The sequence below is a fragment of the Cryptomeria japonica genome, chromosome 5, assembly GCF_030272615.1.
Source record: "Cryptomeria japonica chromosome 5, Sugi_1.0, whole genome shotgun sequence".
Taxonomy (NCBI): domain Eukaryota; kingdom Viridiplantae; phylum Streptophyta; class Pinopsida; order Cupressales; family Cupressaceae; genus Cryptomeria; species Cryptomeria japonica.
The window spans coordinates 8,620,494-8,637,983 of record NC_081409.1 but is presented as its reverse complement, the minus strand read 5'-3'; the positions used below and the strand labels follow the sequence as shown (position 1 = coordinate 8,637,983).

The 17,490-nt window shown below is 30.7% G+C and overlaps 1 protein-coding gene across 2 annotated transcripts in view; it reads left to right on the top strand.

Moving 5' to 3' along the window:
• Positions 1–261: 261 nt before the first annotated feature.
• The window catches only part of LOC131077970 (homeobox-leucine zipper protein ANTHOCYANINLESS 2), a 29,681-nt gene continuing 12,452 nt past the window's right edge, over positions 262–17,490 (top strand). The window contains exons 1-6 of one of the 2 annotated variants that reach the window (XM_058015581.2): positions 262–459; positions 707–1,061; positions 1,468–1,569; positions 1,677–1,886; positions 8,545–8,713; positions 8,828–9,099. In XM_058015581.2, coding sequence (XP_057871564.2) covers positions 786–1,061; positions 1,468–1,569; positions 1,677–1,886; positions 8,545–8,713; positions 8,828–9,099 — 1,029 coding nt within the window. In that variant the 5' untranslated portion in view covers positions 262–459; positions 707–785. Of the gene's footprint in view, positions 460–706; positions 1,062–1,467; positions 1,570–1,676; positions 1,887–8,544; positions 8,714–8,824; positions 9,100–17,490 lie in introns of both variants that reach the window. The other variant, XM_058015580.2, reaches the window with a different exon arrangement.

Below are 17,490 nucleotides of genomic sequence, written 5' to 3'. Positions count from 1 at the left end.
AAGAAATTAATTAATAAAGAAATTAAAATTTGACTTAGGTAGAATAAATCGTCACTTTGAACACTCCCATATTAGCACTTAATAATCTCACGTTAAAAAACAACCATGTAACATACCCTAAAGACCAAAGAAAGAAATGGTTATCTAATAATAATTATTAAAATTTATAATACACTTACAACAGGTAAAAAAAATTAAAAATGCATACGTCCCTTACCGTACTATAATTCCAACAGCTAGTGCGTTGCAGTAAACCCTAGATTCTAAATAAGTGCCTTAAATAGAGCAGATGCCGGCCTGCCAGCAAATTGAAGTTCTTGCAGGCTCGGGAATTTCGAGATTCATCAAACTACAAAACGCTTCTTTTTCTTCATATTTTGCATTCGACACACAATTTCACGAGCCTAGAAGTTGCCTACCGTCTCAAAATTGAAACAGAGAAACGGAAACAGGTGTCAGGTAATAATGGAAGTCTCTCAAATCCCCTCTATTTAAACAATCTCCTCACAATTAATGTACTGGAATTGAAGCAACACATTCATGATTTCCGCAATTGGTGTTTTGTCATCTCAACAAATATGGTAGTGGAGCATTTATGGTATTCGGCAGTAAATTTAATGATATCCCATATGCATTTAATTTTGGTCAGAACGATGTTTGAATTAATGGTGGACTTAAATGAATGCTTTCTTTCTTGTTGGTGCAGGTCAATAATTTGCGTTAATAGCAACTTGGGTAGATCGATCAGAGCTTGTTCTGCATATCAATCTGTAAGAGAAAACATTATGGAGGGGATTCTGATGAGCATAGATAAATCAGTGGCTGCAGAACTTGCCTCGGAAGCAATGGAGGAATTTATGAAGATGGCTATGGATAGGGAAGAGGTTTTATGGTCACAAGGCCATGGCGGTAAAGAAGCTCTCATTTATAAGGAATACTTGAATCAATTCACGAGTGCTGGTATGGGACAGAGCTCTCCTGACTTGAAGACCGATGCAACCAGAGCAACAGCCATGGTCTTCATCAAGAGCTTGAGCTTGGTAGAGGCATTGATGAACATGGTATGTCAAAATCATATAGCAATTACTCATTTTCTTTGTTTTTAACATTTATTTTATCAGGGTGGTAAAAACATTTAAAGCTGGTGTTATTATTGCATCTGACAATTGCAATAAAAACTTACTACAGCTGTGCTTCGTTGGGATTCATCTTTGTTTTGCCCGCTTTAAACTTCTATTTTAAACTTCATAGGTAATTGGTTTTCAAGACCCAAATGCAAGACCCTAAGAGTAGGTTTGTTTCCATGTCGACTGCCATTCTTTCTACTCATTGTAAAATTCTTTGTCAAACACTATTGGGCATCATGTTTAGAAAAAAATATGATACCCAATTCTGTAAAAGTGAATGTGATGATTGTAGCTAATGGTGAACGAAAAAATCTGAATACTGTTCATATTTTCACTTCAGAAACAATGGAAGGATATGCTTTGCTGTATTGTCTCAAGGGCAATTACTGTGGATGTTATATCCAGTGGATCTGGTGGCAGCCTAGATGGTGCCCTCCTTCTGGTATGCATATTTTTCGTGGTTTAGGGTTTAGAGTATTTAAGTTGAGTAGACTGTGCTTTGAGCTGAGTAGACTGTGCTTTGAGCTAAATAGAGCTTTTCTTTTGCAGATTTATGCAGAGCTCCAAGTTCTTTCACCACTAGTGCCAACCAGGGATGTTTTCTTCCTTAGATTTTGCAAGCAACATAAAGAGGGTGTGTGGGCAGTGGTGGATGTATCTGTTGACAGTCTAACTGAAAGCCTATCTTCCTCTTCCTTAAAATGCAGAAAGAGACCATCTGGTTGCCTGATCCAGGATATGCCTAATGGGTTCTCAAAGGTCTGAATTTCTTCCTGTTTTTTGTTAGGTTTCAGAAAATATAGCTAATGCTTAAGGTGAAGGTTAATGCTAGTACTTGTTTGAAGGTGTTAGAGACATGAATTAGATATGTTTAGCTTCTTAGAGCTTAATATACCATATTGTTTTTTTCATTGCTTTAAACATACATCTCAAAATGCTTAAAGGAAAGCCAGTTATGTAGTTTTATCTCAAAAGGGTTCTCCTTGGGGAAGATGGCAAAGTGTCTCATAGATTTAGGTTGTTTAGGAGAAAAGGATTTACAAGAATCTTGCTTGGCCAATCTTGAAAGCCAGAAATTGCAATGAAAAAGGCTTCCTTTAGAAAAAGGGATTTCCATTGGTAATGGGTGCCTGCTTTATTAATGAGAATTGAAAGACAGAAAAATTTTAGGGGGCAGATGAAAATTGAAAGACAGCAGAGGAAAGTTTTAGGAAGAAGAAATGGATTAAAAGGGACCGAGGAAGAAAGGAATGAACTCTCAAATGAAAAGGAGAAACAAAGTTAACTCCAATAAGAAGAGTACGATAAAAATTTAAATGAAGAAAAATATATTAATAATAAGAAATAAAAGATATGAAACATTAAAAAATGAAACTTGAATCACAAATGTTTTATTTAAATATTCACAATTTCCCAATTAACATTGAAAAATAATAAAAAATGATATTTTTTAAATGAATATACAAAATTAAGATTATACTAGTTAACATTAGAAAAGATTGGATAAAATGTTGAAATAAAATTATATTTTTTTTGAAATAAAGACTTGGCATATAATTGTTAACAAAACAATAATTTATAATCTTCCATTAAGAAGTAACAAAATCAGTTGTAAATTTGAAAATAGTAAGTATCTATATAGAAATTCTTAAAAAAGTTAATGCAACACAAATAAATAACCATTTAAAAAATTTAAAGCTTTAAATAAAAATATTTGATAGAAATTTTAGAACTATAAAAAAAAGTAAGAATTTGAAAACAACAAATAATAAATAATATTATGAAAAAAGATTGATCAAGCGAAAGGAAAGCATAAAATGAAAGCTTACTAAAACCTTAAAATTGTAACTTGAACAATTTACAATATAAATCAGTTTTGAGGAGGTACCTTAAGAAGTAAAAGAATTGGATGTCTTAGTAAGATATTAAAGAAAATATCCAATAAAATTGATTGTTCTATAGAGGAAGGAAGGTAATTGAAGTTATAAATTTTTTATAGACATAGTCAAAAGACTATAAGAAACACAAAAGACTATAAGGCAAGGGATACAAAGTAAGATAGAGGTGAGGTGATGGAGATATGCAGTTATAAAAAAATATAAAATTGCAATAAGATAGGAGTGAGGTGATGGAGATATAAAGTTATAAACAAATATGAAATTATCAAAAATTTGAAGCTGTAACATTTTTATAGATAGTCAAAAGACTATTAGCAACACTAATGACCATAAGGCAACAAGGGAAGTGAAGTAAGATAGAGGTAAGGTGACTTAGATATACATTTATAAACAAATATAAAATTATAGTAAGATAGGAGTGAGGTGATGGGGATATAAAGTTATAAACAAATATAATAAAAAATTTGAAGTTGTAACATTTTTATAGACATAGTCAAAAGACTATAAGAAACACCAAAGACCATATGACAAGGGAAGTGAAGTAAGATAGAGGTGAGTTGATAGAGATATACATTTATAAACAAATATAAAATTATAGTAAGATAGAGGTAAGGTGATGGAGATATAAAGTTATAAACAAATATAATATTATAAAAAATATGCAAATTTAAAATTATCAAAAGTATGCAATATGAAGCAATGTTGAGGAGTCACTCTAAAAAGTATTAGAATTAAGCGAAATTAGATAGAGGTGAGGTGATAGAGATATAGACAATATACACTTATGAGAAATATATAAGATGAAACAATATTGAAAATTTTCATACTTTAAGAAGTATTAGAATTAAGTGAAGATAGAGGTGAGGTGATAGAGATATAAAAATATATGAACTTAACAAATATAAACTCAATGAGAAATATATACTATGAAACAATTTTGAGGAGGCACTCTAAAAAGTAGTGGAATTGAATATATAAGTTAAAAATATATCAAATTTAAAAATAATGTAGATATTCATTACAATTGTTAAAATTGATAGTTAAAGTAAAGAAAATAAAAATGAGTCTACATATTTAGGACACTTATTTTGATTAAATAATTAATATATACATATAAATGATCCAAATATTAAATTAATTTAAAATAGACAAATAAAGCCTTATTCAAGCCATCATTGAAGTATCTATTAGGATTTTGAAACATACATTGTCATCATCAATATGGATTTTATTACAATAGTGTAATTAGAATATAAATTGTTATATATATATATATATATATTTATTTATTTTGTCAATACTTACATTGTAACAGTTATATGTCTTTTAATGATGTTGACATTTGAATTAAATGTTTAAATATTGATGTACAACATTTTATTTTTATATGTATCCTTTTTTAAACTTTCTTTTTTATTTATTTAAAAAATCAAAATAGTTGTTCTCCCAAACTTAGTTATTTATAGATTGTTAATTCAATTTTTTTTAGCTAATAGGTTTTTAAGATGATTAGCAACTAAAATTATATATACCTCAAGATTTAAAATGATTTATTAATTGCTTTAAAAATTTTCATTTAATAATCACTTCAAAATATTCAATTAGATTCTTCAAATTATTATGTTGTGATAATTTTTTTTTTTCATTTTTTATATATGAAACAATTAATGATATATATATTTTTTTATTTGAGTATATTAAGCAATTATAGTAATATAATATAAGTTTTCAATATACTAAATTTCATAATGTTTTGAAAGATTTAAAGCACCCAAAGAAGAGAGACAAGAGGGAATAGACTAGGTAGTCCCCCAAGGAGTAGCCTCCTAATCTTGTTGCAAAGCTCTTAGATGAAAGCTCCCTTGAAAAGAGAGAATGTCAAAGCAAACAGCCTCGTTATGAGTGCTAAAGTTGACACCTCTACATTGAACAATGCATATACTTTCAAGAAAAAAGAATATGATGTATATTTGATCAATTCCCACTCTATAGGTTGAATGAAGGTACAAAACATGATAAAGATTTGTATAAAATGTTGAATTTTCTATATGCCAATGTTGAATTGTGATTGGATTTGTTCAATAGACTTAGGTACAACTACAAGATGTTAATTTAGGAAAGCATGTAGGGGTGGAGAGAGAATAGGAAGTTTATTGGTACTCTCACTAAATCTATAAATGTGATGAAGATATAGGAGAGGTTCCATAAAATGTGATCTAACAAGTTCCACAATAGTGTCCAGTTAAGATTCCAAAGGTGACATCGTATAAGAAAACAAGATATTTGTCAAAGTATGTATTCTACCATGGTGGATCTTGTAGACAAGTAAAAATTAGCTTAAGATAGTAATCAAAAGTTTTTGAAGAATTTTGTAGAAGTAGTAGTAGGAGGAATCTTTATAATTAACGAGTAGTCACATCCGTTATTACAAGGATGTCCAAGGAAATGTCACGAATAAATGGTGGTTTAATTGGATCTCAAAATATTTGCCTCTATTATGGTACAAAAGTGTAAGGAATTATTGTACTCTAGGTGATGTAAAATATCATCATGAACAATAATACATATTTAGTTTGCAAACTTTGCCATTATTGTTTGAGCATGCAATCTTTTGAAGAGAATCATTTAGCTTATGAACAATTTCAAATATATAATATGCATTTTGATTCTCTATAAAAGGTTTATTGTTTGGTCGTGCTTCATTTCTATGTAGAATGATTCTTGATCCCACCTCACCAACACACATAGTTTGGGTGACTCAATATGATAAGAAAATGGTGGAAGTAAAAGATTTTGGTACTTTCTTATTGTTTATAACATCCCAAGCTTATAATTCTATAATGATTTACATAATTCAAAAGAAACAGGTGTAAGCAAGAAAAAATATCATTACATTTCTATAATGAACTTAAAACAATTATGCTAAAAAAACATGCAAGAACAAAGTTTTGGAAGTTCTCTTGGTTCGGGTCTACAATCGAATTGATAGTGGATCAATTTAGTGGACACTATTTTAACACATGACAAGACAACCATATAAGAGGGTGTCTATGCTAGTGGCACTGACACCCTTTTAGGGGGTTGTGATGTATTCTTCAAAGGCCCTACCCTATTTTGGGCATTTGGTGTCTTCTAGGGGAGCCATTTTGGCCCTAAGGTCTATGACCTTGTAAACAAAATTTACTTGAAAACTCTCCTTCCTCAAGATTAGTGCATATTATTGCACCTTGAAAACTATACTTTACCTTAAATTTTGTGCTATACAACTTGGAAGGAGAAGAAAAAAATGAGGCAAAGGGTATAGGGCTCTAAAGCTTGACAAGTAATGTGGGGATTTTAGAGCACACTAGGTGTGATGGTGAGCTCAAATTGTTCCAACATGCTTCAAAATGTTTGTTATTTGAAAATAATAATAAATAACAAGAAACTTAAACCCTTGAATTTGGACAGATTAAAAGTCTAAAACAGCTTTTTCAGATTCCCTAGTCACAATGGTGGACTTGGATTTTCTCTTCCATTCACTGAAAATCACTTGTAAACAATCACTATGAAAACTACAATAAAACTCAATAGAATGAAAAATAATCTAGCTAAGTGTATTGTAGCCCTAATTTCATGTAAGATTTACCTGGCAATTTACTCAAAGCCAAAATAGCTAGAACTGATTCAAATGATTGGTTTCTCAAAAACTAGAGAAAAAGTGAATAAGCAACACAATTGTTATTCTAATCATTAGCAATTCAAAGGAAAACAAGCATATATAACATCTTGGACGAATGAGTTATGGTGACACATGTTCAAGAAGATTTAATTTAATTTCAAATAAGAGATGATCGAACTTTAACAAGTAGGGATAATGGTGACATTTAATGAGGCGTACAAGTGATTATTCTAATCATTAGCAATTTAAAGTAAAAACATGCATACACATAACATATTGGATGGATAAATTTTGGTGACACATGTCCAAGAGGATTTGAGTTAATTTCAATCAAGAGGGAGTTAACTTTATCAAGTAGAGACAACTGTGACATTTAATTAGGTGCAAGTGACACTTAATTGTCCCCAATTAAGAAATGATGAGATAGAAGTGGACACTTGATGACTTCAATTATAACAATTATGTTCTTATTGATAAAATATATTAGCTCACTAAATTTGATAAATAAAGTATAACAAAATATTGCACCAATATATCCTATATGGATAAATAATAATATTAAATGTATTCCATAACATAATTATTTTGAATGAAAATTTTAATTTAAACATAATAAATAATGGAAAAATAAAATATTTTCAAATTAAAATAAAAAACAATTCAGAAAAAGCTTTTGAAGGAGAAATATAAACAGGATGAAAGACAGGAGTGTTGAGAATAAATAACAAATATAACCGAAGTTTATGAGTTGGAGACTACTTGTATTAAAATAGTATAAGATGAAAATCAATATTAAAGCAAGAAAGGCTTTGGAAGTAATGTAAATGCAAGCACACGATCTGAAATTATAAATGAAGTAAATTCGTCTCACCTGAATCTAATTATTTTCAATAGAGTGTTTTTTTTTTTTCGGTTCCTTGTTTTTAATTTCTAAATTCTTCCTCTTACGTTATTATTATATTCTTTTGTTAATTTGTAACACTTGGCAAATTTTAGGTTAAAAATTTATTTTGCATCTAAAACAAATTTTTAGTTGTGGTGTAGTTCACAAGTTCATTTGATCAATTTTTTTTAGATAGACATACAAATACAATTAGATTGTGGGAGAATGACTATTTGATCTGGTTTTAAATAAATGGATTATTTTAAATGTGTTATTTTTTACATATTTGGATTCCTCTAAAATGATAGAAATTTCAAAAAAATGATAATTTAATTTAAAGTTTTGTATATAAAAGTTATGATCTTTAGAAGTTGCAAAATCAGATGTCAATGACGTTTTGAGTTGACAGAATCTATCATATAACTTTATACTGTCAAACTTCTCACATACATAACGAAATGACAGAGGTGAAGTTGGATCCTGGAGGTTGAATATCTCCTTTTCTTGACTTGTCAGAAGGGAGACATTTTTCTGTCTTTTGATCGATTCATCCACCCATCCTCTCTTATAAATATGTGAAGAATAAGTAAGATGTGAATATGAACATTACCTATGTTAGCTAAACAATTTATAGTGCAGGAGTTCAGTCAGTGAAAGTGATATGATGCTTGCTAGGTGTTTTGGAGGCTCTTGTGAATAAAGCAAAGGTTGTATAATTGATTTTGATAGTGAACTTTTGTTGGAGTTTACATCGTATTTTGGATTTTTTAACCATAAATTATATGTGTTGATCTTCTTTCATGTGATGTTTCTTTCATTTATTTATGTTTTTTTATTTGCAAGTTTGATAGCAATCTTTTACAAGCATTTGAACATTTGGTCTCACAGATCCATTGGGTAGTCTTTCAATTCAATTTATTAAATTAACTAAACTTTATTTCCCTTTTGAATTCCCTATTGTTTTTTTCTTATCAGGTGACATGGGTGGAGCATTGGGAGTATGATGAGAGTGAGATTCACAGCTTATACCGGCCATTTATCAGTAGTGGGATGGGATTTGGAGCACACAGATGGTTGGCAACTTTGCAACGCCAAACTGAACGTCTTGCTACCGAATTGGCAACTCCACACCTGCAAAACATGGGTATGCATTTGAAATAAGAAATTTTTTAGATCACCAGTTTTAGGTTAAATCTCATTCTTCACTATAAAATCCCCCTAGAGCCTTATTTGTATCTCTCTCCCTCTTGTACAGTAGTGGGTGGAAGAGTGGATGGTGGGCGCAGCTTGTTGAAAGTTGCAGAGAGAATGAGAAATAACTTCTGTTCCATAGTGAATCATTCGACTTTGCATAATGGGAGTCAAGTTTTAGGCCTCAAAGATGGTGGTGTCCGTGTGGCAACAAGGAAAAGGAGTGATGACCCAAGAAAACCTCCTGCAGGAGTACTCAGTGCTGCTGCCTCAATTTGGCTTCCAGTTTCCCCAGAAAGGTTGTTTGATTTCTTAAGAGATGGGAGACTCAGAAATGAGGTAATTAAGCTTGCATCTTGAGGTTTTTTGGTTGAGAGTCTATCAAATTGTTAATATAATTTTTTATATAGAAGAATGTGTTCATCAAAATTGAAATATTTTTGTTTACGTTTGTTGGATCTCTTTTAGGATCTAAGAGATGGGAAAGGAAAAACTGAAATTTGTGAGAGTTATTAAGTTTTGTTTATAGGTTTGGTTTGTTGATTTGGGAAATATAAAAATAAAATTGAGTTTAATTTTTTATATAGAAGAATATGTTCATCAAAATTGAAATATTTTTGTTTAAGTTTGTTGGATCTCCTTTAGGTATCTAAGAGATGGGAAAGGAAAAACTGAAATTTGTGAGAGTTTTTAGGTTCCGTTTGTTGATGATTTGAAAAAATGAAAGTAAAGATTGAGGTTGGATTTGTATTGTGTTTATTAGGATAAAAATATATAAAAATCATAAATATATAGTTTTTTAATTAGTAAGTTTAGAATATCATATAGTATTATAGTATCGTAAAATTTTAAACCATTATAATATTAATTAGCAATGCTGTCCCAATTTTTGGGATGGGGATAACAAACTTAGGATGGATATTTTTTAAATGCATTTTTAAATGATATTTTTTTAGATGGCTATTAAAAAATAGGAAAATTAAAAAAAATATAAGAAAATTTCAAATATTCATATGATAACATTGACTAGACATTCATCATAGACATTATAGAACCTATGTGAGCATGGGCAATTGACTAAGAATTATATGTATGTGTATGTGTATATTTGGTTGAGGGATTTATTAGTGAAGTTTTCATGAAGCCTTCAAAATTTACATGTTCTCCTACCAAACTCATTAACAAAGAGGAATGGTTAAGTAATAATATATTTGGTTATGTTGTAGTTTGACCATAGTTTGGATTCTAGTAGAACTAGATGGGATAGTTTTATGAGTTGTTTGTTTAGGGCATGTTGATATATTTTTGTGTTGTGAAAGTGACATTTCTTGTCGATTATGACTTAACTCGTATTCAATAATATGATGATTGTCATGCCAACTTTGTTTGTGGTAGTCCTTGTATATTGGACGGGTTATCCAATGTATGAAACAAGATAATCTTTAATTGTGATTGATTGTGAAGGTGCAAAGATTTGCAATAGGTGATATGTATGGAACAAGCAATGGTTTTGAATATGCATGAAACAAGCAATGGTTTCTATGATTGAGAAAAAAATGAACCATTGAATCATCAAACCTCTTACTTTGGCTGGAAAATTCTAGAATTGTTGTAAAATGTTCGCTCCTACTCATGTTTATAGTTCTTCTTGTTTGGTGCCCTCCAAAACCTTTTACTTGAAAAGTTAAAAAAATTGTTAGATATTTTCATGGGGCCTACAATGATAGGCATTATGGATTTCATTATGTTGCTTGGGAATATTGTTGTCTTCTCCATAGTGTTGGTGCTTTAGGATTTCCTTCAATTTGTTGGACCCAAGTATTTCCCTTTTGTCAAATGGATTCTTAGGGCTCTTTAGCTAAATAAAGCATGTAAAATTCTCAATACGCATTTTATTAGTTTAGGTTTCCCTTTTAGAAGGCCAACATGGAGAGAATTGGAAAATACTCTTTTCACCATAAGGCAATTCAAATTCAAGACACTTATGTCATTAAATTCATTTGGAATACTTGGGCAGGCTATCAAGCCTTAGTTTCTTTGGAAGGGAAATGATTTTTGCAATGGCTTTTCAATCAACTATCAATTTATTTCTTGATGTCTGGTCCTTACTTGTCAAGATCATCCATTGGCCAAAGTTCCATGAATATTTTCCTTGAAGTTTTTCAAACAAGCTAGTAGAACTCTTCTAGATCTCATTCAGAGATCTTCGAAGAATTTCCTTTATTGTATATAGATTAAAAGAACATATAGACTGTCTAACCAAGATTAGGAGATCTTTTAGACTATTAATAATTTTTTATGCCATTCCTCCTCAAATGGTCCACCAAATTGGGGTTAGGATGTTCAAGCCTTGGTGGAAGGATTGGATATGGCATTTTGATACACCATTTTGTAATTATAAGAGTCACAAAAGATATTTGTGGCTTTCTCCTCTTCTTATGGTTGGCCAATTAAATGATCACCAACAACTTTAGTCTTTTAAGGGAACTTGGCATTGTAGATTCTAGGCTAATTAGTCCTCTATTCATGAGCTTAAATTGACTCATTTTTCCTTGTGTGTTCTTTATCAAGGTCTTGAAGTTGGTTTGTGTTTAATATATTTGGGATCACTCAACCCTATTGTCCATTATATGGACAATTGGAGACTCTTAAACATCTTTTCTAGTTTAGCACTATAGCTCAAGAATCTTGGAATTGGATTCATGATTTTCTCAAGTCTTTTAAACTTGCTCCTTTTTTGTGGATATGTTTTTGTTAGTGGACTGACCTTGTCTCTCTTTCAAATATACCTAAATTTTACGTGCCTGAAGGTTGATATTCTTTTCAACATTTGGAAGGATAATTTTTTTTAATCTTTAGCTCCGATACATTAGAAGAAAGATATGAACAAAGGTAAACAAGGAGGCATAATGTTTGATGCAAACTTTGAGGATGATGATGAAAGTCATAGATTGTATGCATTGTATGATGTAGTTCCTGAAATGGCCTATTTGATCAATCAGAGTTTGACTAAAACATAGGAAGTCATCTCTCTATAAGAAGCATGGTTAGTTAGGAAACCATTGGTTAGACATTTAAGAAACTTCGGGACCATTGCCTATAGAAATTCCAAAATAAAAGAGAGTAATGTTTGATTATATTAAAATTGCATACTTATTGAAACATCATCCTTGTTGGATATTATGACTCTAGTAAAGCCTATGGATTGTAAGATCCTCAAATGAATGAATTTAACAACTCTAAAGATGCCATTCTCGAGAAAGAGTGTCACTTTCAAGTATTTTCCATGTTGATAATACAAAAGAGAAAATGACAATGATACATCATTGCACTCACCCAAAAAGGTTGAGTAAGAACTACAAAACGCTATTGAATCAATAGAAGAAAGAAAATGGAATGATGAGCTAAATTCAACATCATTGCCCACTCCACAGATCTAGTGTTCCTCCAAGGAGATTGGAATGAGCAAGGAAAATCCCTATTATATTGCAAGACAGTGAGGACATTTATGCATTGATAACAACTATTCTAAATGCTTTCGAATTGACACTATTGAGGAAGCAATAAAATCTAGAAGAAAAATGACAAAATGCCATGAATCACTAGATGGATTCAATTCATTGAAACCATTTGGTACTTTTTGGCCAAAAATCCCTTTATTGTAAATAGGTGTTCAAAATCAAGTTCAAATTTGATGGCTCAATTGATAAGCGTAAAGCAAGCATATGTCAAGCCTAGATCATTATATGTAAGCAAAAGTATAAGCTAATACCTCTTTGGTTCAAAGCCAAGGATTGAGGGGGTATCCATCTTATCAATGTCAAGATCATGGTCTCATTCCTTATTTATTACTTCTACGTAATTATGAAAAATCGAAAAAAATGAAAGAGAGAGTAATTTGTTTTTACAAGAATTCATTCCTTATTTATTGCACCTCCAACATATTTGAACTACAAAATAAATATGAAAAAATTACTTCTACGTAAATATGAAAAATCGAAAAAAATGAAAGAGATAGTAATTGTGTTTTTACAAGAATGTTAAATTCTTTTATTAAGAGAATAAAAGAAATTGAAAAACATGTAAAATATATAGTAATAAAGTCATAATTTGTTGAAGATTCCCATGCTACTAGAGGCATAGAGCTAAAGTCTTAAATTGAGCTTAGTACGATAAAACTATAAAATTGTGATATCTAGGAAAGATTTTATATATAACACGTTAACATCGGGGAGGGCATTTGATGAAAATTTTTAGTGTGATTGTCTATTTATAATTAATGACATCATATTTTTTAAATAATTAATTTTGTTGAAAGATTAGAAATGGTACTTATATAGGTTATTTTGCAACTACAAGGGTTGCAAGGGTTATCATTGGCTTTTTCAACATCTTCACATGGTGTCTAAATTGAACAACAAATGGATTCTCTAAAACTCTTTGGGCTTCTAATGAGGCGTTGTAAGGGTTAAGCTTTTTCGGCATCTTCATATGGTGTTTAAATTGAACAACAAATGGCTTCTCTAGTCTTCTTTTTCTTTTTATTCACAAAATTTAGATTATCTGTTCAATTATTCTTGAATTTAAGTGTGCCCATTTTGCTTGGTGCATACTTCTTTAGGGCCTTCCTATTGGTACTAAATCAAATCATATGGGAGTTGTTAACCCACAATGAGCATTCTATGGACGACATGAGACTTCCAAGCACCTTTTTTGGTTTTGTCTTAGAGCTCAAGAAGCTTGGAATTAGATTCATAACTTTTTCAAGCCTTTTAGGCTTGAGATTTTCTCATGATGCATGGCTTTGTTAGGAGTCTGGCTTAGAATTCTTGCTAAACATACTTATAATGAGGATTATTTTTTTAGCATTTGGGAAGGCATAAATTTTGTTATATTCATTGATTTTTTTGACATCCACTTCTTGCTTTTACTAAGGTTACGATTTATTCCAATATTCTTAAACAAATATAGGTGCAAGCAAATAAAATTGCACTTAACTTGAAGTATCTACAAGTGATTTTAGATCATTGGGGTAACACCTTGTGTATGACTGTTGAAGTTCCATCAGCTTCAACTTCTAGCAAGGGCCACTTTCCTCCTCATGGATGTGGATGTCAACAAAGACACAAATATGGTTCAAATGCTTGGGAAGGTCATGACTTAGTCACATACATTCTAGCCCCTTTTAGAAAAGCTAGGGATCAAACTGCTCGTGGTGGGTCTCATCCATATTGCATGCCTTGAGCTTCTTCTTAGCCTCATGATTGAGGAACTTTTGGATGGTCGTACTCTTGCAAAGTTTCCCCGGTTTTGCATTGACCATTTCTCCTATTATTGCTAGTTAGTGACCTATAGAGGAAGAAAATGAAGGAGTTGTGATTACCAGCTCAGAGCTTATTCGTGATGACTTAGACCTTGTTGATGTACATGGAGAAGTGGGTGAAAATGACTCCCCTCTGGATGAAAAAGCAGCTTTTGTTTTGTCTTTTTGGTTTCTCGATTGGGCTTGGCCTTGTTTGGACTTTTAGGGTGTGACTTATTTCAACCATATATACTCTTTTTAAATACAAGTAATATAAGACACTTATTCATAAAAAAAAAAATCTAAATAAATGTGTTGATGTTTAAAATAAGAATGCGTATAGATAAAATGTAGAAGTATATATAAAAATTTTTATACTGTAAAATTGATATTATATAAGTTATTGCAATGTTTTGTTCAATTCTTCATCTATATTCTATCTCATCTAATGTTGTATATTTAATAAAAGCTCAACTTTTTCCAATATATTTTTTAAGTTTCCATCTCTGTACAAAACTAATGTAAAGCTAAAAGCCTAAAAATTTGATAATTTCTACCACAAATTAATTACATTCTAGTCAAATCTATGTAATTAAATGCTCTTGTATGAACGGGTTGTATATATTAAATGTCAATAATCTCTTTGATGAAATAAAATTTGGTATCAACATGTTAACTTCTTCCATAGAAAACTAGATTGTTTGCTTTAGTAGATATGTTATTACAAAAAATCATATTGCTCGACAATGCTATGGTAGATATATTAATACAAAAAATTATTATTGCTCCATTTTGCTGTTGATGTGAATTCAATAAATCTTTTCCAACCTAATTGGCTGACATGATGCTGAAGTTGTTGCAACATATTTAGCTTTTGCTGTTGACAATAACACAATGGGCTGCTCCTTTCACACCCATGAAATTTTGTTTAAAATGAAAAAAATATGTTTGGAAGTGCTCTTCATATCATCAATGCTACCTGCCCAATCATTTTTTTGTGTAGCCAGTTAACTCAAAAAAAATTAGATGTAGTATATCAAATACCATGATTCTTGGTGCCACTAAAATGTCTTAAGATCATTTTTCTTGCTTGCAGGTGAGTGTCTTTGTGTTTCCACGAGCATGGTGACTGAACTCATTGCATACGTAATATAAGTACACCTTTATGACTCAAAACAAATGGTGTCTATATTGGTTTGCTATTCAATATTCTAAATCTTTTCAATAACTCATTAACATACTTCTTTTTATATAAAAATACCTTCATTCATTTGATTAACGTCTATACCAAGAAAATATTATATCAATTCTAAATATCTTTATCTTAAATGTTTTCTTCATTGGAGATTTGAACCTTTCTTTTAACAAAATTTTATTCCCCCAAAAATTAAATCATCGACATGCAAGGAAATTCTAAAAATTTTCACCTTCTTTGTTTGTCTTAATGTAGAGTTTGGGCTTGCTGTAGCTTTTGCTTAAAAATGACTTTATGTAATTGCATCAAGCCTTGGGCGTTTGCTTGAGTCTATATTTTTTCAGCTTATAAATTTTGTTTTCTTGATCCGTCGAAATCTTATTAACAAGTGGTCGCTCAGCATAAATATCTTCTTCCAAGATACTATTTAAGAACATATGTTTTATATCCATTTGATTCTCTTATGTTGGGCTGCTATTTTGCTCTAACCATTTCCAACGTTGCTACAGGTAAAATTGTTTCATTATAATCATTCTCAGGCTGCTATAAATACCCTTTGCCAACAATCTTGCTTTATGCCTTTCTGTTTCATCACTTTCATTGTATTTAGTTTTGTACACCCAGTTGACTCTACCCACTTCTTTTCTCATTGAAAGATCCACCAATTCCCAAGATTTATTTTTCTCAATCGTTGCAATCTACTTATTTACTATTCTTTAGCTTCTTAATAATCAATATTTTTTTTATGCTTTTTTGTTTTATGTTGCCTCATAATTTTTTCTTAAACTTGTTGTTTTCCTTGGCATTGGAGTTGGAACTTTATCTTGCATTTGGTTGCACCGTTGATGGTGAAACAAGGCTGCTAATTACACTAGAGCTGGCTGATTTGTGCCTTTTTTTTCATTTGAATATTCCATTTCAATGTTTACTAATTTTTGCCATTCTTCGCTTCCTTTCTATCGCCAGTCTTTGTCTTCATCAAAATTAGTATTTCTGCTGATCAAAAGCTTGTAAGTTAATTAAATTGTATAGCTTGTAAACCTTTGATTGGTTACTATAATCCACAAATATACATTTTTCTCTTTAACATCTATTTCTTTTCTTTTCTCTTCTTATACATGCATGCAATGCATCTAAAAATTCATAAATAAGCCACAGTTCGTTTTTCTTTAATTCCATGCCTGTAGAATCACATGTCAAACACTCTTTGCTAGACTTTTATTCTATAAGCAGATTGAGCAAGCTACAATTAAGCCCAAAAACTATTTATAAGCACTTCTACTTTGCTAAACTTATTAACCTATTTTAACTAGTCTTATACCTTTTCTTTGCTTTACCATTTTGTTGTAAATTACCTTCCATTCATGATTATTGCTATTAACACATTTTAACTAGTCTTATACTTTTTCCTTCCTACACCATTTTGTTGTAAATTACCTTCCATTCAGATTGCAATTATCATGAAATTCTTTTGATACAAATTTTCCTCCTACATGCATTCGTAATATTTTCACATTGTAGTCACTTCGTTTCTCTACTAAGGTTTTGAATTGATGAAAAACACCGAGTGATTCTAATTTTTGTTTTAAAAAGAACACTTGTATGTGTTGTTGCCAATTGGATGGCATTTGCTTAGCTACACACAAATTCGAATGTACCAAATGGAGAGGTGCTCTTGCTCTACCCCATTTGCAAGCTAGAAATGCATCTTTTGGTTGTTTTCACATCCTTCATCAATTTGGTTTGGTTGTTCTATAATGGGCACTTCTTTAACCATATGCTTCTTGGATAACAAATTTAGCTTATTAAACTGTAAATGATCAAAACTCAATTGACTTTTACAACCATGGTTGATCTTTTATTAAGAGCTTTAAATGCAATATACAATTTATTTGTATTTTTAATGGAAACATTCTTTTTTTTTGTCATTGATATTTTTGTAATCGACTTAGTGCTTCTATTTTTCTCAAGGATGGTGTATGTTCCGTTTTCAAAATAAATTCTGTTGGCTTTTTTGCATTAATTATGCAATACTTATTAAATTATGCTTTATACTAGGAATATGCTTTTTCTCACCTTGTTTGGTTTGGATTGAAATTGTCTTCTATTCCAATCAGTGGAACTTTGTTACTATTCTTAATTTTTATTTTTGATTGAATTGATTTGTTAATGTTTTCAAATCAATTTCAATTTTTTAGTTTTATGATTGCCACATTCAATATCCAAATACCAC